The 23,013-nt window shown below is 45.7% G+C and overlaps 2 protein-coding genes across 4 annotated transcripts in view; one reads left to right on the forward strand and one right to left on the reverse strand.

Annotated features, from left to right (window-relative positions):
* Positions 1-1,677: 1,677 nt before the first annotated feature.
* LOC106816421 (protein Hikeshi-like) lies at positions 1,678-10,913 on the reverse strand. 3 transcript variants are annotated; one of them, XM_014821041.1, is made up of 5 exons: positions 10,858-10,913; positions 6,104-6,201; positions 5,158-5,287; positions 4,105-4,212; positions 1,678-2,743 (listed from the first exon to the last, which is right to left on the reverse strand). In XM_014821041.1, exons 2-5 carry the CDS (start codon positions 6,131-6,133, stop codon positions 2,433-2,435), a joined length of 579 nt encoding a protein of 192 aa, XP_014676527.1. In that variant the 5' UTR covers positions 6,134-6,201; positions 10,858-10,913; the 3' UTR covers positions 1,678-2,432. The 3 variants fall into 3 exon arrangements, with proteins under 3 accessions (XP_014676527.1, XP_014676528.1, XP_014676526.1); XM_014821042.1 differs by lacking the exon at positions 10,858-10,913 and adding an exon at positions 10,725-10,764; XM_014821040.1 differs by lacking the exon at positions 10,858-10,913 and adding an exon at positions 6,484-6,511.
* A 263-nt stretch (positions 10,914-11,176) lies between these two features.
* LOC106816420 (ERO1-like protein beta) overlaps positions 11,177-23,013 on the forward strand; it is a 13,652-nt gene continuing 1,815 nt past the window's right edge. Inside the window, exons 1-12 of the mRNA XM_014821039.1 lie at positions 11,177-11,371; positions 16,584-16,703; positions 17,118-17,201; positions 17,453-17,509; positions 18,027-18,208; positions 18,975-19,048; positions 19,444-19,558; positions 20,458-20,504; positions 20,648-20,740; positions 21,276-21,445; positions 21,903-21,979; positions 22,578-22,784. Coding sequence (XP_014676525.1) covers positions 11,261-11,371; positions 16,584-16,703; positions 17,118-17,201; positions 17,453-17,509; positions 18,027-18,208; positions 18,975-19,048; positions 19,444-19,558; positions 20,458-20,504; positions 20,648-20,740; positions 21,276-21,445; positions 21,903-21,979; positions 22,578-22,784 — 1,337 coding nt within the window. The 5' untranslated portion in view covers positions 11,177-11,260. The remainder of the gene's footprint in view (positions 11,372-16,583; positions 16,704-17,117; positions 17,202-17,452; positions 17,510-18,026; positions 18,209-18,974; positions 19,049-19,443; positions 19,559-20,457; positions 20,505-20,647; positions 20,741-21,275; positions 21,446-21,902; positions 21,980-22,577; positions 22,785-23,013) is intronic.

The following is a 23,013-nucleotide window of genomic DNA, read 5'->3' on the forward strand; positions in this document are numbered from 1 at the left end:
GGTACAGATATGTGATGGAACAGCTGCTGCGAAGCAGAATGCAACTGAAGTGAAAGATGTTCGTGAATCTGTCGCGAGCCTTGATTGATCACACACTTGGATTACAACGTGGTTTAATTAAGGATCCATTAAAGGTTACGGACAGGTAGCACTGTAATGGCCATTACAACATAATTGCTCATCAAATCCAATCAAACACACGTAAATTTACTCAAAGAGATGTCTCTCTACGCTCACCGTGGAAATTCTCGAACAAATATTAAGTATACTACACTACACTCGTCCTAGCCACTGCAGCACACAGGACTTGGCACGGTGGTTGAAAGCCTCAATGTCTCCAGGGCTACAGGGCTCTGGTAATAGGGAGTATTCCAGGAGATGGCCCTTACCGCAGTCGCATTCGGTTGGGCCATCTTCAATGTATCCCCATTTCTGCATGAGTGCCCTGCATCGACCATCCCCTGTCCTGAGGCGATTTAGGCATAGCCACGCCACATGATTAAGTTATAATTGTACATTTATACAAAAATGTTTTCCCCACATTTTCTCTGAAACACGCACACGCGCGCGCGCGCACGCACGCGCGCACGCACACACACACACACGCACACACACACACACACACACACACGCACGCACACGTCATACACAACATAAACAAATACATCCACACAATGCCACAGCTCAAACACTGTCACTTTTGCGTGGATGTAATTTGTTTCTTTTTTGTTCGTGTGATTTAGGCCTTTTTGCGCTCGTGGTTTAGGTTGGTTCTGCTACTACGCTACTGCTGCTATTTCTCGTCGTGTTTGTAGTACTGATGCTGCTGCTGTTATTGTTGTTGTTGTTGTTGTTGTTGTTGTTGTTGTTGTCGCTACTGCTGCTGGAGGTGGTTGTAGTATTGCTACTATTACGACGAATACAGCCATGTGGCTGCTTCTACTATTACATGATGCTAGTCACGCTGCAGCCTCTACTGATGCTGCTGCTGTTATTGTTGTTGTTGTTGTTGTTGTTGTTGTTGTCGCTACTGCTGCTGGAGGTGGTTGTAGTATTGCTACTGTTACGACGAATACAGCCATGTGGCTGCTTCTACTATTACATGATGCTAGTCACGCTGCAGCCTCTACTGATGCTATTTCTCTTATTCGCACGACCCCCTGCTGTTACTGCTGCTACGTATATACTAAAAGCCATTGAAGAATCAAATGCAGAACAAGGCAAGCGTAAATTGGGTAAAAGGGTAAAAGGCAAAAGGCAATCCAATTAGCGAAAACAAGGTATTTAAACATCACCCATTAGCAGATTCCAACTGTTCCAACAGAACAGATTCCCGTCACCAACTGAGTAGGCAGCAGACTGAGAATAGCAGTACAAAGACCGCCAGCTACCATATTTCGCATGGATACGTGCATTACTAACTGTACTAACTGCGTGTTGCCATCAGCAAATTCAAAAATAACAGTTTAGCGCCACTGGGAGAGAGAGGGGGAGAAAAAGAAAGAGAAAGAGGAGGCGATGAAGAAAGAGAGAGAGAGAAGGCGAGCGAGAGAGAGAGAGAGAAAGGAAGCGGGAGAGAGAGAAAGAAAGATAGAGAGAAGGGAGAGAGAGAGCGAGAGAGATAGAAATATAGAGAGAAAGAGAGAGAGAAAAAGAGATAGAGAGAGAGGCGGGGAGAGAGACGGGGAGAGAGAAAGTGTGAGAGAGAGAAAGATAGAGAGAAAGAAAAAGATAGAGAGAGAGAGAGATAGTGAGGAGGGGAAGAGCAATAGACAGAGAACTCTATCTTGCAAGCATAGTATGATAATGAGCACAGCATTGACAGCTAAAGAAAAAAGCAACCACATCAGCTCACTGGTGATTGCTAAATTAATAGTATATATAAAGTACAGACGAGTAGCCAACACACACACGCGCGCACATATATATATATATATATTTCTCTAAAATAGATCTCTATAATCTCACTAAGTCTCACTTTTCTCTCCGATGGTTATAACAGACTTTAGTTGTAGTATATATCGTACTAACACGAGGAACATATTCATGTCTTATAACATCGCCACGTAGTCTTCTCTACTACAACACATCTACGCATGAGATTAGTACGTTGACTGTTAATGCATCATGCATCACTCAACAACCAGCTATCACTCTATACACAACTATATATATATATATATATATATATATGTAGTGCAACCTAGATTTTGTGTAAGTGAGGTGTTATGATATATATATATAAATATATACTATATATATGTATACTGACGACGTGAAATGTTTGCGTGTTTTCAAAACGACGCAGAGAACTTGTCGCCAAAATTATCGCCGAGTTCTCTGCATCGTTTTGAAAACACGCGAACATTTCACGTCGTCAGTGCCCCCTGGAGGCACGACACGGTAGTGAAGCCCCCTGGCGGCCGGCGCAGTCACGTCCTCCAGAATAGCGGGTTCTGCTCGAGGCGTCTGCGGAACGTCATGTACCAGTTTTGCAGCACGCTAAGCGGCAGCGTCGCCTCGCCGGCAGAAGGCGTCGCCGTCGATGCAAACGACGACGCGTAGTTGAAGAGGCTCTCCAGCGTCTTGTTCGCAAACTCGGTGAACGTGTCCGAGGTGGAGACGGCGGCGCCACCTGCTGGGACCTGCGCTGCTAGCTGGTCGAGAGGTTCGACGGAGATGCCGATCTGCGCTAGGTGGTGCGCCGGCGCGGCGCCAAACGGGTTCGCGATGTCCTCGCCACCTGGTGGCAAAACATAGCGGAATTACACGCTGCGATACGACGATGATCGGTTAGTGTTTCCACATCCGATTTACTTTTTTGGGGGGGTTCGCATTCGGTAAATAAATGGAATATTTGGTTAATAAACAGAATTTTACCTAATGTTATAATATGCATAATTTTCTCGTCAGATCGGGCATGGGTTAAAGGATCTGGTAAATTTCGATGTTTAATGTAGATTAGATATATTTTCTAACAATATTTGAAAAGCTGTTGACGATCGTTTGCTTACAATTAATTACGATTGTTCCGCTGGTGGCGCCACTACATTCACATCTACAGTGATCTACTAGTGAAGTTACTCGTGCAATGCAAATCTTTATCTGCTTCACAGTCATTAATTTAAGGGATGAAGGACTATGCCATTGCATTCTATATTTCATATAGATTTTAGTTTTAGTAGACTGTGCATGTATTTATCATAAACGAAAAGTCGTACATAGTAAAAAACAGTTGACAATATTTGGCATCTTTGCATCTAATTTACATTATCATTAACAAACTTAATGATAACAAACTTAATCATTTGGCATATCTTCAGACGATCTAAAGGCAATAAGTAGATTCTGATTTTCACGTAAACTTGCTTGATAGATAACCGACGCAACGTACTAAGTACTAATATCTAAGAGATGTCATGAGGCCCACAGGATATACGTATTTTTATGAGTTTTGAGGACATTCTAATCGAATTAATGGCTAAGTGGTATTGTATATGTTCTCATGTTATCCAGGCACATGATTTCACAGAGGGATTACGGCAAGTTAGGCCACGGCACAATTATGCCTACGGTAGAATCTCACAGTTGAACGTGGTTTGGCGAATGTCATGACATTTGATATTTGATAATGCCACATAGTGATTGACATGTGATAATAGATAGTGCCAACGTGATCCCCCTCATGCAGCACACTGTGATTTGAAAATGGTGTTGGTTGAATCCTGTTTGTTCACGAACATCAGTGTGCGATGCACATGTCGTACCAGCGGTAACAACCTGTTCAGGGCGAGGGGTTACTCGATACCCCGGGAGCCTAATGAAAGTGATCTGATGACAGCTTGGCAAATAAGCCGTGATTACAGTTCTTCAGATGACGGGAATCAATCTGAAGGATTACAATAGTAATCAGATGACATATACCATCTTCGCAAACTTCAGCCTTTTTCTCATCATCCTACAATGATCCGCGGGAGATTGTCACCTCTGATTTTAAATGAATTCTGAATCAATTTAATACCGCCGTATATGCTCCCCTCTCCCACCCGTGATGGCAATTGAAGGATGGCTAACAGCAAGCGTGTGCTTTGTCAGGTCACTCACTCTTTTTCAACGAGGAAAGCTTGAATATGGCGCTGGGCTTGTTATTCGAGATGTGTCCCAGCAATTGCCACCGGGCGGCGCCACTAGGATCCGGCCAACTGAAGTACACTGCAAGCAGAGATCGTCTTCGTAGACTGGGCTGCGACAGTGGCAGACACACGGTTATAGCAGCTTCACCGTCACCGAGTAATGGGGAGGGTCACCACCGTCACTGACAAAATGTTGTTACAAGATCGTCACAGTAAATCGCCGAGTACTTCGTCTGCTGGGAGGAGCAGGCGACCGGGATATTATGACTCGCGTCGTAACGCGTTGCGTGCGTGGATGCATGCATGGGGGTGCGCGCGAGTGTGCGTGCATGTCCTGCGTGCGTGGGTGAGCGGGTGCGTGGCGTGCGTGGCTGGGTGGGTGGGCGCATGCGTATGTCATGCCTGCATGGGTAGGTGCATGCTTGCATGCCTGCTTGGCTGGGTGCGTGCGTGGGTGTACGCATGTATGTCGTGCGTGCATGCATGGGTGGGTGCGTACGTGCGTGGGTGTATGTGTGTATGTCATGCATGCATGCGTGGGTGGGTGCGTGTGTGGATGCATACATGTGTGCGTGCATAAGTGCGTGGGTGGGTGCGTGGGTGGGTGCATATGTGCATGTCGTACATGCATGAGTGGGTGCATGGGTGGGTGCATGCGTGGGTGGGTGCGTGGGTGCATGTCGTACCTGCATGGGTGGATGTGTGCATCTACAGCGTGTATGTCGTATGTGTGTACCATGTGTGCATGCATACGTGTGTGGGTATGTGCGTGTGTGGATGCATACATGCATGGGTGGGTGCGTGGGTGGGTGCATGTGTGCATGTCGTACCTGCATGGGTGGGTGCATGGGTGGGTGCATGCGTCTACAGCGTGTATGTCGTATGTGCGTGCATACGTCCGTGGGTGCATGTGTACATGAGTGCATGGGTGTGTGTGCGTCAATGCATGTATGTCGTATGTGTGTGTCATGCGTGCTTGCATACGTGCTTGCATACGTGCGCGTGCGTGAGTCATGAACATCACCTGCGCCACCGTGCGTGTCTGGAAACGGCTGCAGACCAGTGAGAAATACGGCGACGTGATTCACGGAGTCTGCGTCCTGCACGTCGAAGAGAAACTGCGTCTCGCTAACCTGCGTGCACTCGGTTTGCACCTGGAAAAGAAATGACACATGCAGCATCAATACAAATTTAGATAAATATATATATACAGACATTTGGGAAAAACATACATCTCTCTCTCTTCGCTCTCTCTCTCTCTCTATCTCTCTCTCTCTCTCTCTCTCTCTCTCTCTCTCTCTCTATATATATATATATAGCAACCATAGCAACCATAGCACAGAAACACTAGAACAAATTTTCGAATATTTCATTTTGGAATTAACAGTAATGCACAAACTAGTGCACAAAATTGAATAAGCCACAGCACGCACAATCAGTGGATTGGTGAACACGTACACATGTTCAGAAGTTTGTGTCACACTCATATGAATCCAACCAAGTATGAAAAACTCCCTAGAGACTAGAACTGACAGTAGTTTCTATGGTGTGTAACATTATGGCATGGGTAAAAATACACCCACTCACACATATATATATATATGAATGTTACAATCAATTAATCGATCATGGTTTTTTTGAAATTGGACTCGTTGTATCTGTTTACTCGGCCACAGTATAATTGTGCCACTCACCGACTGAATGAATCTGAGCATAATTCCACAATTCCGCATATAAACACTGTCTATATACATACCGTTTAAAGAAAACACTTTGTCAATTTGTACTGCACGTTGTATTCGAATCAAACCGAGTCTAGTTCCTAAACACGTAATGATGAAATCGATCATTCATCAATCATGATCAGCTTTTTCGATGAGAGCAATGTCCAATCTGGATTTTTGAACTGCTTCACAACACTAAGAGATTCGAGGTAAATAGCACGTAGGACAGACCGAACACGTACGTACCAGTCTCCCGGCCACAAGTATCGCAAACATGTCTGTTCCAGGCGGCACATCAAAGATAAACCACTTAAAAGAGAGGTGAAAAGCTCCCGCATCTGTAGCTGCAAAGCAATCAGCCAGTGACTCCGTAAGGCGATATGTTAGATGTGCAGTCCATCATCCACAATCCATCATTAGAGATCATTAAGGTCAGAGTGAGGCTGTGACATCCTAACAAGGGGGCAGATGATAAGGATTGGGTGACGTGATACTATCAATTAAAGGATATTTATAGATATTAATAGCTCTTGTTGCTATGTGACAAGAGTCAGTGTGAGAGGGTGCTATCAGAAAAAGATTGGGGTGGGGAGATATGAAAAATGTTAAAAGTTCCTGAAACATACCATAGTCTACCATTTCATCCAATATAAACTATGACTCTTGACCTCTTTCCATGTTCAACTGAAGGCATACTTCTTTCACTAAGACGCTATACAACGAATAGCGTTAAGCTTCTTTTCTTCATGATCGATATATACTCAGAACAATGGAATTCGCAGCTAAAAGCGCAGTTTTCCTCAGTAACAACGGCCAATAAAACTGGGAAAATGTTACCACACCACACTCAAATTAAGCACGTTTCTAAGTTCACTCCTACTATCTATTTCAACATGAATCACACATAGAATTTTTTTAACAATCGCATGTTATCACTGCCACAGCTATATATATAAGGCTATGTAACGAGATGTAAATGCTATTTTCAGCCGTGCGGCAATTTGAACTATCACTGGCAGATGACAGCTCTAAAACGGTTGATGCTGATGGATACTGGCTTAAGCCTAGCGCAAACTTGCGACTTTTGGTTGCTCGTCGCTGCAACCTGCAACCGCATGCGATCGGTCGCTCGCTTCACCGTGTGTGCGCACACATGCGATTTCGAAGCGATTGGGAGCGACGAGTTGCTGAAAATCAAACCACTCGTTACAAGCGACCAGAATCGCTACGAGTTGCAGTTGCACGTTCCCGCAGACATGGCGATTTCACAGCAATTTCGACTGCGATTCTAGAATCGCAGCCGAGTTGCATGGAAAAGTCGCAAGTCTGCACTAAGCTTTAGTGAAAACCGAGAATATGCTGGTTGTATCATGTCTCTGACGTCAGCCGTGGCTCACAACACGTGTACGCGGGCAATTAAAACGTTCTGCAAGTTCACATGCATCGTTATATATGGAGAAATGAGTATGTACAGAGGTGGCGGAGGAACTTGTACTAACTAGGTATCATATGACACGAACGACTTGAGTTACATTTCTATAAATTCTAGCTATTATAGACACATGTCTTAGCCTTAATCTCTGTGAATTTTGAGTCTATTGAAGCACGATTAGTCTAATTAATTAATGAAATAGCACTCGGGTACCTGTCATGGCTATATACACGCTCGGACTGATCGGCTATGATCGGTGAAAACCGAAAGCATACATTCTATTTTTATCGCTACCAACACAGTCGGAGCATTCCTGTTTAGACGCTATGTTTGATCAATCTAAAATTTGATGCGCTGCCGGCTTTACCAACCCGCATCCCTTCGTGACTTTTCCTTTGGGGCGGGAGGGTGGGGGATGGGGAAGGGGAGGGGTTTAATAGCAAAGCAGTTACTCCTTTGTTACAGTCAACAAATTATCGTTTATACCTCTCCTCTATGAGGACCGGTCCAACGGTTATCCGACGACTTACTCTTCAACTGTCAGCAGAAGGGACATATTCTATGGTCTTTCAATAAAGCATAAAAATTCTCAAGGTCACCGTGAACACAAAAAGTTATTCTCACTCGCTCTCCCGTCAGACCATGTCTCAGAAAATGTCTACCAATCTGCCCTGTGCTCATTGACCGTCTCTGACACTGATGACCATACCATTTCGGCAACACGCAGCTTATTCCTCTACCATTCGATTGACTATATGCACCGACTAAATCACGAGCCTTCAGGTCGAGCCGTTTCAGAATTTGTGCCCCTCTGCATTTCTCGCCTATGCTAAGTAAAGGAGTGCAAATTGTTCCGCCCCTTCCTTTTACACTCGTTGACCTTTGACTTTGACATTTGACCCAGCTTCGTACATCCAACTCGTTTTTGGACATCCCCCCAACACCGGAATATCGTGACCTGAGACGTCGAGACGTTAAATTTGTGGGTCAACTGTGACTCGGCCGGACGACGATCCGGATCGGACGATCGACTCATTGGATTCTACAGCTGCATCTGACTATGTCAGATGAGGCTAAAAGTAAATAAACACTGAAATTATTTACTACGCCAAAGTCTTAAATGTGTTACTACTCTACTTTCGCTATTATTGGCCCGTTAATGCAATGTCAATATGGTCATTCTGCAACACACAGTACACCGCACCACGCCCTGTCACCGCGCCTGCTCATGGGCCCCACCCCCCCCCAGAGGGGCGGGCCCCGGAGGGGCGCGTGACCCCAGAGGCAGGCGCGCCCGGATCGGCGAAACCGGGTACGGCTGTGGCGGCCCCACCCGGCCGTTATAGGTCGCCCGAGCACGCTGAGTGTGGTCCCCCGGGCCTGGGCGAGCGACGGGGCGCGGGGCAGACGGGGCGGGAGGGCGCGGTGAAGGGTGAGCGGGGCGGAGGATCGGCCCACCGCCCCGCCCCCGGGGGGACGCCGAGTCCACACCAACGCACACGACACACACCCAACCACGCCGCAGCCACCGGACGCGCGCCGCGGGGCCTGGGGGCCGCGCGGCGCGCCGCGGGTCGCGGGAAACAACACACACAAGTGCTATGATATACTACACACCAAACAACATAACAAATATTACACAACTTGGAAATTTCACGCATCCGGCGACGGAACGTGGTGGGGCCGTTTTGGGCAATATAAAAACATCTTTAGATTGCACAAACAAAAATACATAACAAAAAACAGAAAAACCAAGGGGCTTAGCACAAACATAATTATTCGATTTCAAAGTTTAGTCATAACTATATCATTCGATCAGGGTCGTATACTGTCTTTCTCAATGTGTTTGCATCCTTTTTATAATTAATAAATTGGAGCTTAAATATAGAATAAATCCTCGCTAATGTCTTCTCTAATAATAATAGTTCTGCACAGCACGCACGTGCCATCAGGGAGTTGACACACCTCACCATATGGAGGACAGGGAGGGGCGATACGGTGCCCGGCGACCCCCGACGCCCAGAGCGGCCGGGCGCCCATCGCGCGAGGGTGACGTCCCGGTCCCGGATAGGTCGCGGACGTGCCGCGCAAGGGCCAAGAATGCGACGGCACGGCAGGCGATGATAAGGTGTTGCCCTACGCCCGCTGCGGCCCGTTCCTCCTGGGCCCCTAGCGGCACCGCCGCCTCCGCGGCCGCGGGGCGCGGGGGCGGCGAGCGGTCGGGGTGCCCGCCCGCCTCCGGGCCGCCCGTGGAGCCGCAGGGGCTAGGCCGCCCCGGTCCAGGGGCTGAGCCAGCTGGCCCGGCCGCTGCCCCCGCGCCGGGGCGCACCGGCGACAAAAACACAGACGACGGAGAGGGGCAACCGAGCCGCTAGTCGAGTATGAGCGGCTTGTTGAATACCCGGAGAGACTCTGTTTTTCAGTTGGACCAATGCTAGAGATTGAGTCCACAGGACTACGAACGTCCGTCAGTTTGGGCAGCAGCAATCATTGGTGTAACAATCTTGAGATTGCGTGCCGATTCGCACCTACGTTGTGGTAACGACAGCCTACCGCGAGCGCTTGCGGAGAGCGGAGTCGCTATAGGCCCTTACGGTCCGTACATCCATGCTCATCACAGTGGAGTCTTGCGACACGTACACCATTATTGTGCAATGGACGCTCTGACTTGATGCCACTGGGTGTGTGTGTGAGAGAGAGAGAGAGAGAAGAGAGAGAGAGAGAGAGAGCGAGAGATAGAGAGAGAGAGAGAGAGAGAGAGAAAGAGAGAGACACGAGATAGATAGAGGAACGAGAGAGAGAGAGACGCTGGGCGGGGGGGCCGTGTGTGTGAAGAGAGAGAGTAGAGAGGCAAGAGAAGACGGGATGAAAGTATACGACGGCAGCATAGCGTCATTGCGCAATCATGCGTGTACGGCGATTGGCGCATCACTGTGTGAGCTGGATGTGGAACAGGGTATGACTAAAGCTAGTCGACCGGTGGCGGGGCGTTTCTCGGACGCGATAGCGGACAACTGTCGAAACAACACAGTTGACAGTGTTAAGCAGTTGTTTTGTACATTATACCGCTGTGGCTATACTGCGGCAGCCGGCACGGGGTGTTCGTTTCTGAATAGCCCGCATTCCTAACTCCTAACTCGTAACCGCCTAACCTCTAACTGCTAACCCTAACCCGCAACCTAACTAACCTAAATCCTAATCTAACCTTGTTACTTGAGATAACACTAAAATTAAAAACTGGCCCGGCATTCCGGTAGGCAAATACGAAGACTGACGAGAGTGCCCGGCAGCGTCTAGATTATATGCCGGCTGCCAGGGCATATAGCTCACTCTGTACATTATTATTATATAATGATTATTGTAGTCTAACGACAGTAACGTGTGTAAGTACCCGTACGTAACGTCAACAGTGTACGTACATTAGGGTATTCTAACCTTATCAATACGTTTCTTGGAGCTAACAGTGGCCCTAAACACTGGACCAGGAGTGTTGTATGTTGCCTATTTAGAAGTAATATTGGCGTGGCATTAAGTATTAGAAATAAGAGCACTGTTTTAATTTGTTTACCTGTGCACGTCTAGCCGCGAACTTGGCCGTGAACTGGCCGTAAAATGCCTACTAGCGCCGCCGCTTTGGCCCGCTTTTATCCGGTATTCACTTCCGTCAACCATTTAGGTAGTGTATCAATACGCCTCGCAGCAACTTGACTTTTCAAAAATGCCAAAAAAAGGTTTAGTAGCAATTTTAGCATTTGCTGAAAATATGTACAGCAAAGGTGTATGACTTTTAATAGCCAGTAGAAACACCATGACGGATTTCATACTTCTGGGAACTAGTTTGTCTGGCGGAATATGCTTGTTTTGGTGACTGCTCGGTTTTTGCGAAAGTTCTCGCAAAATGTTTTGAAGATGCTCTGAATAGTGAATAAGCAGTTTCAGTTTGGTACTGCTCTCTTCGAATATCGGAAGAGATGAAGTCCTTCCACGTACACCAGGCGCTCTCCATACTTGTTATGTCAGTGTTGTTGAAATGTAATTGCCATGTAGGCCGATCCGATGACTTGTTAAGTTGTTTTTGCCAGGTAAATCATTCTCTCAGTGTCTTGCCGCAGGCGTAGCTCTAGTACTATAGCCCGCGGATCGCTGCCGCAGGGCTATAGCACATTCTGCCATAGATGTAATCTAAGCAAATGCCATGGTCCAACTGATGTGACCAGAAATTTATCCCCAAAACGTAAAATGATCGGGCTTTTTAACACTTATCTATCAACATGGACATCTCACCTATCTTTTTGAACACTTCCACAACTTCACAGCAGGTATTTATGCTGTTATTCCTCAAAGTCTTAGCACTACTGCCACTGGTGTTTTGTTTTCAAATGCGGTTGCTCTGCTTATGTGTGCACGCGTGACTCTTCAGTGCTAAGAGCCTAAGACTTTGAGGAATAACAGCATAAATACCTTGTGTAAAGTTGTGGAAGTGTTCAAAAAGATAGGTGAGATGTCCATGTTGATAGATGACATGATGACCATGTCCATGATGTTAAAAAGCCCGATCATTTTACGTTTTGGGGATAAATTTTTGGTCACATCAGTTGGACCATTTGCTTAGATTACATCTATGGCAGAATGTGCTATAGCCCTGCGGCAGCGATCCGCGGGCTATAGTACTAGAGCTACCGCAGGCGCAACTCCTGTACGCGGGGTATCGCGCGAAATTCCGGACGTGTGCGAAATACTGATTGTGTGATATCAAGAGCTCCTGTCATAATAGAGAAGAGCATGACACCGTTTTAACAGCGTTTTGCATAGTTTTCAACTAGTAAATATTCTATCAATATGTGAATAAATATATTCAAACTTTACCTTGTTTTCGTCTATGATTTTCCCTTAATCATATGACACCACCAATTTACCTGTATGTGTATGTGTATGTGTTCTTCAAGAAAGTTCTTTGAATACGACACGGTTTCACACAGTTTTCCCAACAATTCGCATCTGAGCGGCACATGTTGATATGCGACGGCAGCACCAGGTTGTAACTACGGGACGCTGGGGGCTGTTGGGGATATTAGGTATAAGCACAGTATAACAGCACTTGTTTCGCTTCCTTATCATCAGGAACACGATGGCAACACAGCTAAAATCAGCTGCTAGCTTGCTGTGAGCACTTCTTTCTAGCGCGCTGGAAACACTACACGCTGAATACAATTCGATGCCTAATATCCCCAGCATTCCGTCATAGACAATAGAACACTAATCCGATAATAAACTTGCGCCGAATAGATGCGAACATTTGGGAAAACTGTGTGAAACCGTGTCGTATTCAAAGAAATTTTTTGAAGAACACATACGATTTTCAGGTAAATTGGTGGTGTCATAATGATTAAGGGAAAATTGTAGATGAAAACAAGGTAAAGTTTGAATATATTTATTCACTTATTGATAGAATATTTACAAGTTGAAAACGCTGTTAAAACGGTGTCATACTCTTCTCTATTATGAGCTCTTGATGATATACTATCATATAGGATGCGTATGCGCATGTGTGACGACCCGACCAATCACAGCTCGCATTTGTGTTACGATAAGTTGTGTAAACTTGGACGAACACAAACTGTGTTGTAATCAGTGTTCGAAATTCACGTCGGCCCGTCGGCCCGCCACCGACAGTTTCGATGCCGGGCCTACAGCTTCTTGATACAACAAGCCCGCTGATCCTACAGCTATTTGATCACCGAAAATTCGAAACACTGAGAAACTGTTACCTGTATAAATCTGTTCATGCATATTAACTTCCAGGGGTATTTATTTGAAAACTAATCCGTTATAAACCGTGACATACATGTAAACAATGCGTTCGCCCACTGCAATCAACTTTAGTTGGCATTCAAGAAACGTGCGTGGGATGTTCGGACGCACAGGTTAGCACAGGTTCCTGAATCCAGTAGCAGCGTTGGCAAAAATCGATAAGAAGTAGGTGGAGCTTACTTTTGGCCAGTGGTAGTGAACCCTACATTGTGTTGGCCAGGGTTTATTTACGTGCACGGGTAATACGTGCACGGGTTGTGGAGTAATTCTCACATCCCCGCGCAGATCGATTTTGGGGTTCTCTATCTCATTTCATTGTACACACTCCTTACCCTGCGTTATAGGCTACCTTGTTCTTACAGCTCGGGAGGGGGTGTTTACAAATACTAAACTTAATAAACAGGATAATAGGGCCCTTCTGTTCTCTCTCCCTCTCTTTTTCCCTCTTTCTCTCCTTCCTCTCTCTCTCACACACACTCTCTCTTCTCTCTCTCTCTCTCCTCTCTCTCTCTCTCTCTCTCTCTCTCTCTCTCTCTCTCTCTCTCTCTCTCTCTCTCTCTCTCTCTCTCCTCTCTCTCTCCTTTTTCTCCTCTCCTCTTCTTTTCTTTTTTTTAAATGTTTGTTTGGGACAGAGGCAAGGGGGGTGTTTAACACCCCAAACACCCCCCCTGCGTACGCCACTGGCTCTAGTACTATAGCTCTTTGCTCCGCCACGCCCTGCCCTGCGGCGGAGCGAAGGGCTATAGTACTAGAGCTACATAATGCACAGCAGTTGATCGTTCAGTTAATTACATGACCATCATTCTGGTCTCCTAATGAACTAGTGCTACTTTCTTGTCAGCCCTGAACATCATATATGAAATCTCTCGTAACCTCGAAAATAATTGTCTTCAAAGTCAAAGGGACTATATCGAAGACGGAAAAAGACAAAGTTGATCAACACTGCGGATTGCAGTAGAAAAAGCCTCAAATTTGCAGTTTACTAAAGAGGAAGCAGTCATATATGGCATACTGCTATAAATATTAGCATAACATAACATTGGTTTGGCGCTAGCAATTTAATGATTTACTCTAGTCGTGCGGCCATTTAATATCCTACCTTGCCCTCCATTTCTTTTCCTTATACTCTCTCTTTCATTGAACAATGGCTAGTTTGTGTGTGTGTAATGTTTTCTGTGAGAGGCTCTGTGATACGCAGCACTGCCACTGGAAGGACAGATATTTAAAGTATTTTCCCACCCTAAACATTGCTGGATAAAATATATACAATTCATTACAAACAAATTATTTTACAGGATTTGCAGGCTATACAGATAACATGTACAAATAATTATGACGGTGAGGGGTGATAGCATATTACTGCTGAATCATCGCCTATCTTGATCATCTTCTTGATATGTATGTGTCTTATATCTCCTATATATAGTCAATCTCATTCACTTGGAACTCAAATAAATCAGAATTCTTCTCCTGAATGAAAAGACCATGTGCAAAATTTATAGTATAGGAGCATTAAAAAAAGGACCCAGAAGGGCCAATTTTTTCATAAAACCAATTGAAAAAATATCTAGCATAGTCTTGATGATAGTGGTTTTGTCACATCCATTGCTTCCAATTTAAGGGTGGGCAACGACTGTATGTGAATCACATACAATAATTTCATGCCACTAAGTGCAAAGATAGAATATTAATCTCCAAGCACTGCTATGGCCATAATTGTTACAACAGGGTGTGAAATTAACGCGAGTCCGGAGTCGAATACTCCCTGATTTTCTGTCCGAGTCCCTGATTTTACATATGCAGGAGTCCGTGTGACTCCCTGAAAATTCTGCTATACTAACTAGTTTGTTCCAGAGCACGGCCTCGCGGAATTGGCGTATTTTTTCAGCAAATGTCCAAAAACAATTTCATTTGGCAGACGTGCAACCACATGAATCTTCAAAATAAGCACACGCGTTATTGTTAATATCTTTAGTTTTGAACTTTAGACTGCGGACTCTCTCATTTTGCTGCGGACTCCCACTTTTTGAGGGGTGGACTTCCTTGTTCAAAAGTTAATTTTTACCCCGGTTACAAGTATCATAGATGTGCAAGATGTGAGTTGTCATACACGATTCTTGATAACCTAGCTCGTTACATAGATATAGCTCTTTTAGGTATGTAATTCAACAAGAATAGTGACTAACAAGACCACACAGTTATAATTTCTAAATGTCTAATAAATATCTAACATGCTAACAAATAAACAAGAAACGTGTGGCAGAAGGTAGGAAAGGTAATGAGTTTATGAGCCGTCTCTCCTTGTTGGAAAGGTGAGTTTGAGCATGTGGCTGGTTGCACACTATCAAAGTATACGATAACACTACGTATGTTCATTTTCTAGCACGACGTAATACGTATGTTCATTCTCGTATTTCTACTCATTTGCAGTAGTCTGAGCCAACTGTAGCACAGTGGGAAGTGTCGCAGATGTTATTAACTATAGTCTAGATCTAATATGTCGATAAGATATCTAATCTGATTGCGAGAAGGGTAGATATATGTTTTCATGGAGGCAGGAATTCCCGAGTTACAATGCTGCCCAGTTAACATCCCTTATCACGCAATCGGCACGGTATCTGCTGCAAGCTAATTTAAATGTTTGCTATTTGTACGTGAGGTGTATATATGGAATGCAGGTTTACAGGTAGATGTGGGTAACGGCACGTACATGCAGGTAGGTGGTTCAATGTGATGACTGCATTACTGCATACGTGTAAGAACGTGTGTGGATGGAGTCGGCACTCGCTGTGCAAATACTTGACATTCCCACCATGGTACAGCCACAGCAGCAGTTAGCTCCAGTGTCACCAAGGTTCCCAGTCTCGTTTTGTGATGATTCGATAGACGTGGCACTACAGCTAACTTGTGAGTGAGAGAATTTTAGGTTCTAAAGCTAAACATTCCCAAATAGACATTCTATACAGGATGCTGGTGACAAGGTTGTGTGCTCAGCTGCTTGTGTTCTTGTGTCTACAAGAAATGCTGCCAATAACTCTAGGTACTGCGGCCCTATCGAAAACTCCATTCGAATTGGTAATTATGCATCCAATAATGTATGTATTGTATGTTTTTCCTTGTCCTGTGTGGGCAGATGCTGTTTGTATCTGAACATGTGTTCGAATATCTGTCCAATATGTAGGTTGGAAGCAGGAAAAGTATGATGGAAAGCGTAACACGGTACTAGATGTAGACTCGCGTAGTTGGCCGAACAAACTGCTTGCAATTCTCCCGACATGACCTCGCGGAAACTGGGTCATCGTTTTGTCCCTGGGCATTCTCGCTCTCTAAGTTAACTGCCACTTCCTACGAGGAAGTAGCACAAAGCGCGACGCAAATACCGATGATGCACGCATCGCGGGCACCTCCTGCCGTGATCTCTCATGTGTGCACAGTCTATACCTGCGCGACATTGGGGCTCTGACCTCTGACCTCTGCTTGCAGCTGGTGGGACAGGTGGACGACTGCGGCTGTGACATCAACACCGTCGATCACTTCAACAATGCGAGGATATGGCCTCTGCTGCAACCGCTGTTGAACAGGGACTACTTTCGCTTCTTCAAGGTAGAGTGGCTCCCGGACCAATTAATTGACTCGTTAGCCTTGTCGTAACGAGTTTTCTGATTGTGTGCGCCATGCTTGGTGCCAGCTAGCGTCATTGGCATCAAAGCGAGACAGTTAATGTGAGGAGAGACTGCTGAAAACACTAGCGGATTGCGTACATGTCTCCTGATAATAAATAGTCGAATTATCAGGTGTTTTCTTTGACCGTGTAGTTCATGTGGTAAATTTATAACAGTAAAAGTTGCCCACATGCAGAGGGCCCCCATTTTCTGATCGGTTTTCCTCTTTTTGAGTGCAATAATATATGCAATAATTAAAACCATAGTCATCATTGAATCAACAAAATACTAACGATCGTTGTTATTGTTATCTTTATTTTTCTTCTTATTGTTGTTGTTATTGTTGTTTTCTTAGGTTAATCTCAACAACGGCTGTCCCTTCTGGCCGGATGACTCGCAGTGTTCCATAGAAGCCTGCTCAGTGGACGCTTGCAAGGACGTATGACCGATTCTTCCTTTTGTTTTCTTTCTCCATCCTTCCTTTCCTTTTTGGTTCTTGTTAGCTTCTTTTAACTGCCACTATCTATCTAGAAACTAACACGTCATTTCGAAGGGAAAATTTTCACAAAAAGACGTGCAGAGAAAAGCTGCAAGTTTTCATGTGTCTGTAGTAGATGATTGCGTCTAACCTTTGTAAAAGAATGGACCATGTATTTATATATTGATAGCCTTCATGGCTTGACATTGCAGGAGGATGTACCGGGTGGCCTCTTGCAGAATGGAAATGGCCAGGGGAACCAATATAAGGTAAGCCCCCTTGCAACAAAATCCCTTCATGTGCGAATGCCTTCGGAGTTCTGAAATGCAGTCGAAAACGTCTGCGCTGTTTCTTCGTGTCCGTTATGTGTTAAGAAAGAGACGAGTGCAAAGTTGGGGAATAAGTTGTAGGTGGATTTTACACCGAATTCGTGTTGCTCCGATTCTGTGTAACGTCATTTGTGACATTTGCGACAAGTCGACGCTTGTCAGGTGTGGTTTCAAATGTATGTGTTTCAACGACGGACTCACTCGTCACAGGACTGGCTTTTTTCGGTGCAGTAAAACACTTGGACAAAGCATTTTTTTATTAATTCCAGGTATAAATATATATATATATATGTCTGTGTGTGTGCTTATATTTAAAGCTGTGCCGAATTTCTTAGAGCTTGCATCGATCCCGCTCCTCGTCTCACCATAATAGCGAGTTTTGGCTTGCGCTGCGCAAGTCGTGAGCGTGCTTTAATGCGCGGTCGCCGCATATTGGCTGTTTTTTTATCATTGCCAGTACTCGGCAGAGGCGCAGGAGAGCAGCGAGGCGTGCGTGGGCAGCCCGGAGAGCGGACAGCCGGCGTGCACGGGCAGCCAGCCGGGCCGCGTGGTTGAGCAGGAGGGCAGGAAGATGACCGAGAAGCCAGCGTGTGCGGAGGAGGAGGGCAAGGAGCTTGGTGCCTTGGATCCGACGATCAGGTGAGAGTGAGAATGTGTGTCAGATAGAGCAGGAGTATATATGTTAATAGATAGAGCAAGAGTATGTGTTAGATAGTGCTAGAGTATGTGTTAATAGATAGAGCAAGAGTATGTGTTAGATAGTGCTAGAGTATGTGTTGGATAGAGCAGGAGTATGTGTTAGATAGTGCTAGCAGCTATTTTAATAGATAGAGCAAGAGTATGTGTTAGATAGTGCTAGAGTATGTGTTGGATAGAGCAAGAATGTGTGTTAGATGGAGCAAGAATGTGTGTTAGATAGAGCAAGAATGTGTGTGTTAGATGAGCAAGAATATTTGTCAGATAGAGTAAGAATATGTGTCAGGTAGAGTCTGAACCTTTCGTGTAGAATCAGAATGCATCAGGTAGATGACAATGAATGCTGGGTGGTTCCTTTGAGAATCTTTCCTCGGTGTAGGAATGTGTTTGGAGTGTCACTGGGGTATAGGGAAAAACACTGCTGTTAGTGATTTAGATCAAGAATAAGTGTAGGGTAGGTGCCCAGTGTCTGTCCAACAGTTAAAGACGTCTGATTGGTGGCACATAATAATAATAATTTTCCGGCTTGCACATCATCTCCCCATCCACTATCTATTTGGCTGGCCACATGAACTCCCAGCATTCCCTATCCAGTATCTGATTGGTGGCACATGAACTCCCAGCATTCCCTATCCAGTATCTGATTGGTGGCACGTGAACTCCCAGCATTCTCCATGCATAATCTGACTGGATGTGTGTGTGTTTGCAGCAAGGAAACCCTGGAAGCGATTCAGACTTGGAAGCAGTTCGACGATGCGCAGGACATGTTCTGCCAGATAGATGGTATGCTTGCAATATAATACATGCAGGCAGGACAACGATGGGCTGATCAACTTAACTCGTGTTATTGATTATGTGTCTTACTAAAGTTCTTCCTCTGATCACATATGTTGCTCATGTTAATTGTTTTGTCACGAATCTTACTCAAGTCACTTATTTAGTCGCGTATCTTTCTCAAATTAATTTGTTACACAAGTTATTTTGTCGTGTACCCTACTCGAATTACTCGGTTTCCTCACGTGTGCAACGTATTACTCATTCCGTCGCGTATCTTGCACTAGTTGCTCATTTCGTGGCATGTTGTATTGATATCGCAACGCGTGTGTGTGCACGTGTGTGCACGCATGTGTGCGTGTGTGCGCGCATGGGCCGTGATTGTCGCTCGTTGTCTCACACAGACGAGACGTCAGGCGAATACGTTGACCTGCTGCTCAACCCGGAACGCTACACGGGATATCGGGGCGCATCAGCTCTCCGCATCTGGAGGACGATCTACGAAGAAAACTGCTTCAAGTGCGTATTTTATTATTATTGAATCTTTATTGCGTGTAATTAAAATGCAAATTCACGTAATGAAGACAGTCTTTTTCATGGAGAAAAAAAATCTGATTGGTGCAATAGGCGTGCACGCAGGGTCGCAAATATCGCCATGATTCCGGCGATGGTTGCCAGGTTTGCTTTTTCGTATTTGCTGCGGCACGTCGAAAATTCCACAAGGTGCTGCGCCTCGAAAATTTTACGAGGTCCATGACGGTCCATGCAGTCGCTGCCTTGCCTTGTTTGCACTCGTGCCCTTCCCATTTAAACCTCTATTAGTAGGTATTGCCATTATAACCACAAGTTATGTACTTATCTCTCCCTGTTCCACAGAAAAAAGTGGCGATGAAAAGTTAGCTCCGTTCCCTGGAGCGATATGTTTGCCTTATTACCCCAGCCTTAGCAACCTGAAGTTTCTGACTAAACCCGTAGCGAGGCTAACCTCAGCCCCAAAAAATCGATCCCTATGTGCATACCTGGGATCTTACTCTGACCATACGGATGCTCGATCGAAAGACTTGCAGAGATTCGGTCATCATTTCACCCAAATCGAGCACGTGGGTGTTGACTAATGTGCACGTATCGTTGTTACTGATTGCACAAGTCCGCGTTGGTAGCATTCGAAATGCGAACCTGTAAGTGGCAATTTCAGTTGCCGGTTTTCGGTTCTTCGAAACGATGACTCCAACTCTCCAGGACACTGACGTTCTGTTGCGCGGATTGCTGGTTTACCGCGGAGGCGAGAAATCGCTGGTCGCGTAATGTGAGTGCGGCATCTGAAATGGCTAGAATCTTACTTTTAAATTTCTTTTTAAAATACTTTTTTCAAGTTTTCCCACGTCTCTTCACGTTGCCTCGATGTATTTTTATTACAGACCAAAGCCGGGATACGGCGACTACATCACGTCACGGACTGTGGGAGGTAAGCACGAAGGCGCGGCGCGTGAGAGAGCGTTTCAGTCGTGCTTGCATGTAACGGTCGTTAGAGAATTGGAGTAACCTGTCGTCTGCATTCACGGTTGTTGCGCGAGCGAGCGTTCAACCAGTCGCTGTCGCTACTTGCAGATCTGTGCCTGGAGAAGAGGGCGTTTTTCCGTGCGGTGTCCGGCCTGCATGCCAGCATCAACATCCACCTGTGCGCCGATTACCTGTTTCCAGGTGCGTGTTTACAGTAGGGTGGGATGGTCAACCTGTGTATCTGTCTTCCCAGGTGCATGTTTAAAGTAGGATGGGATGCTTAACCTTTTGCATCTGTCTATTCATGTGCGTTTATTAGAGTAGGGTGTGATGGTTACTATGCGTTACATCCGTCTACCCACAATATGTGGTTATTATTCTAGGAGGTTGATATACTTCTCTATGCCGGGGTTATGTCTTCCCAGGTTCACGTTAATAGTACGCTGAGGTACTTGCCTGTGTCATGAATCTGTCTTCCAACGACGTGTGTTTATGGTTGGATGGATACGGTGTGATTAATGCCTGGCCACTACCGTCATTATGAGGCGTTTGATTTACACAATCAAACATTCATGTTTATATGCTGTAAAAAATGCAAGTGAAATGTCAATCTGCGTGTACCTGAGCGAAAAATGTAATGTTGTTTTTATAATTTTCCAACCGATTTCTAGATAGATTGTGTGAGTTGTGCTTCACATGTTGACTTTAACCAGTTCAATTGCTTGCATGTGTGCAGGTTTGGGACAGCTTACCCCTCCCAAGTGGGGACCCAACCCAGAAGAGTTTAGACGCCGGTTCGACCCAGTGTTTACCGATGGCGAGGGCCCACAAAGGCTCAAGAACCTTTACTTTGTTTACCTACTGGAACTGAGAGCTCTTGCAAAGGCTGCACCCTACTTTGAATCGGTAGGCAGTTTTATAGTGAAATCGACCCCACATCACCATGCAACATCTACATGTACAGAACTATGCTAAACCTACATGTACAAAACTATTCTAAACCTACATGTATATAACTATGCTAAACCTACATGTACATAACTATTCTGAACCTACATGTACATAACTATGCTAAATCTACATGTATATAACTATGCTAAACCTACATGTACATAACTATGCTAAACCTACATGTACATAACTATGCTAAACCTACATGTTCATAACTATGCTAAACTTACATATATGTAACTATACTAAACATACATGTACTCAACTATGCTAATGCTATGTGTATGCAACTGCTAAAAGTCTACTACATAACAATGCTAAACCTACGTGTGTGAAATGTATAGCCTACTGCATGTCAGCTGTGCTAGGAATTCCCCAGTTCACGGTGCTTTGCCTATCTTGTATGTTGCAGGAGGATTTCTACAGTGGAGACTCGGTAGAAGATGCTGAGGTTACGCAGATAGTGTCTCAGCTGCTCAACATTGTAAGGTACGTGAGGGACACTCCTGCAGCATGCTCTCACCTTGTCATCCCCAGAGCGACCATAACCCGCCCACCTCACACCCTCTTCCCTTACCATCACGTCCTTCAGTTTACGCTGTGCACCATTCCCATCCCCACCAGCCATCACTACCATCCCTAACTATCCCTAACCATCCCTAACCATCCCTTCCATCACTACCATTTCCATAACACCTGCCCCCTTTAGCACAAGTACCCATACCAGGACCATATCATGCAACTGTGCCCCATAACCACTGCCCTCCTTCGCGACCATTTCCATGATAACTGCCCCATCAAAGCCGCTACCACTCCCAACCCTCCCGCGCGCATCGCCTACCTCTTGCACCACTGCCCCTTATCACCCACACGTAACCACATTCCTCATTCAAAACGAACCTCGAAGAATATCAGCCTATCCTGACATAAAAGACCAGACCCCACCATACATCCATCACTGGAAACAACAAATATCGTAGCTCGGTGACACCGCAGGTCCGCATTTAAAGTCTGGTGTCTCTTCGAGAAAACGAAGCCCCGTGCACCAGCGCGACGATAACTTTCAGAGTGTTTCTGCGAATTTCAGGTCGTTTCCGAACAACTTTGACGAGAGCGTCATGTTTCAAGGTGACGTGGAGGTCGCACGGAAGCTGAAGGAAGAGTTCCGGCTTCATTTCCTCAACATCTCTCGCATCATGGACTGTGTGGGCTGCGACAAGTGCCGACTGTGGGGCAAGCTACAGGTGGGCTGTGGGGGTCAAGCTGCAGGTGGGCTGTGGGGGTCAAGCTGCAGGTGAGCTGTGGGGGTCACGCTGCAGGTGGGCTGTGGGGGTCAAGCTGCAGGTGGGCTGTGGGTCAAGCTGCATGTGGGCTGTGGGGGGCAAGCTACAGGTGGGCTGTGGGTCAAGCTGCAGGTGGGCTGTGGGTCAAGCTGCAGGTGGGCTGTGGGAGTCAAGCTGCAGGTGGGCTGTGGGGGCAAGCTACAGGTGGGCTGTGGGTCAAGCTGCAGGTGGGCTGTGGGT

Source organism: Priapulus caudatus, unplaced genomic scaffold (genome assembly GCF_000485595.1).
Source record: "Priapulus caudatus unplaced genomic scaffold, Priapulus_caudatus-5.0.1 Scaffold1373, whole genome shotgun sequence".
Taxonomy (NCBI): domain Eukaryota; kingdom Metazoa; phylum Priapulida; class Priapulimorpha; order Priapulimorphida; family Priapulidae; genus Priapulus; species Priapulus caudatus.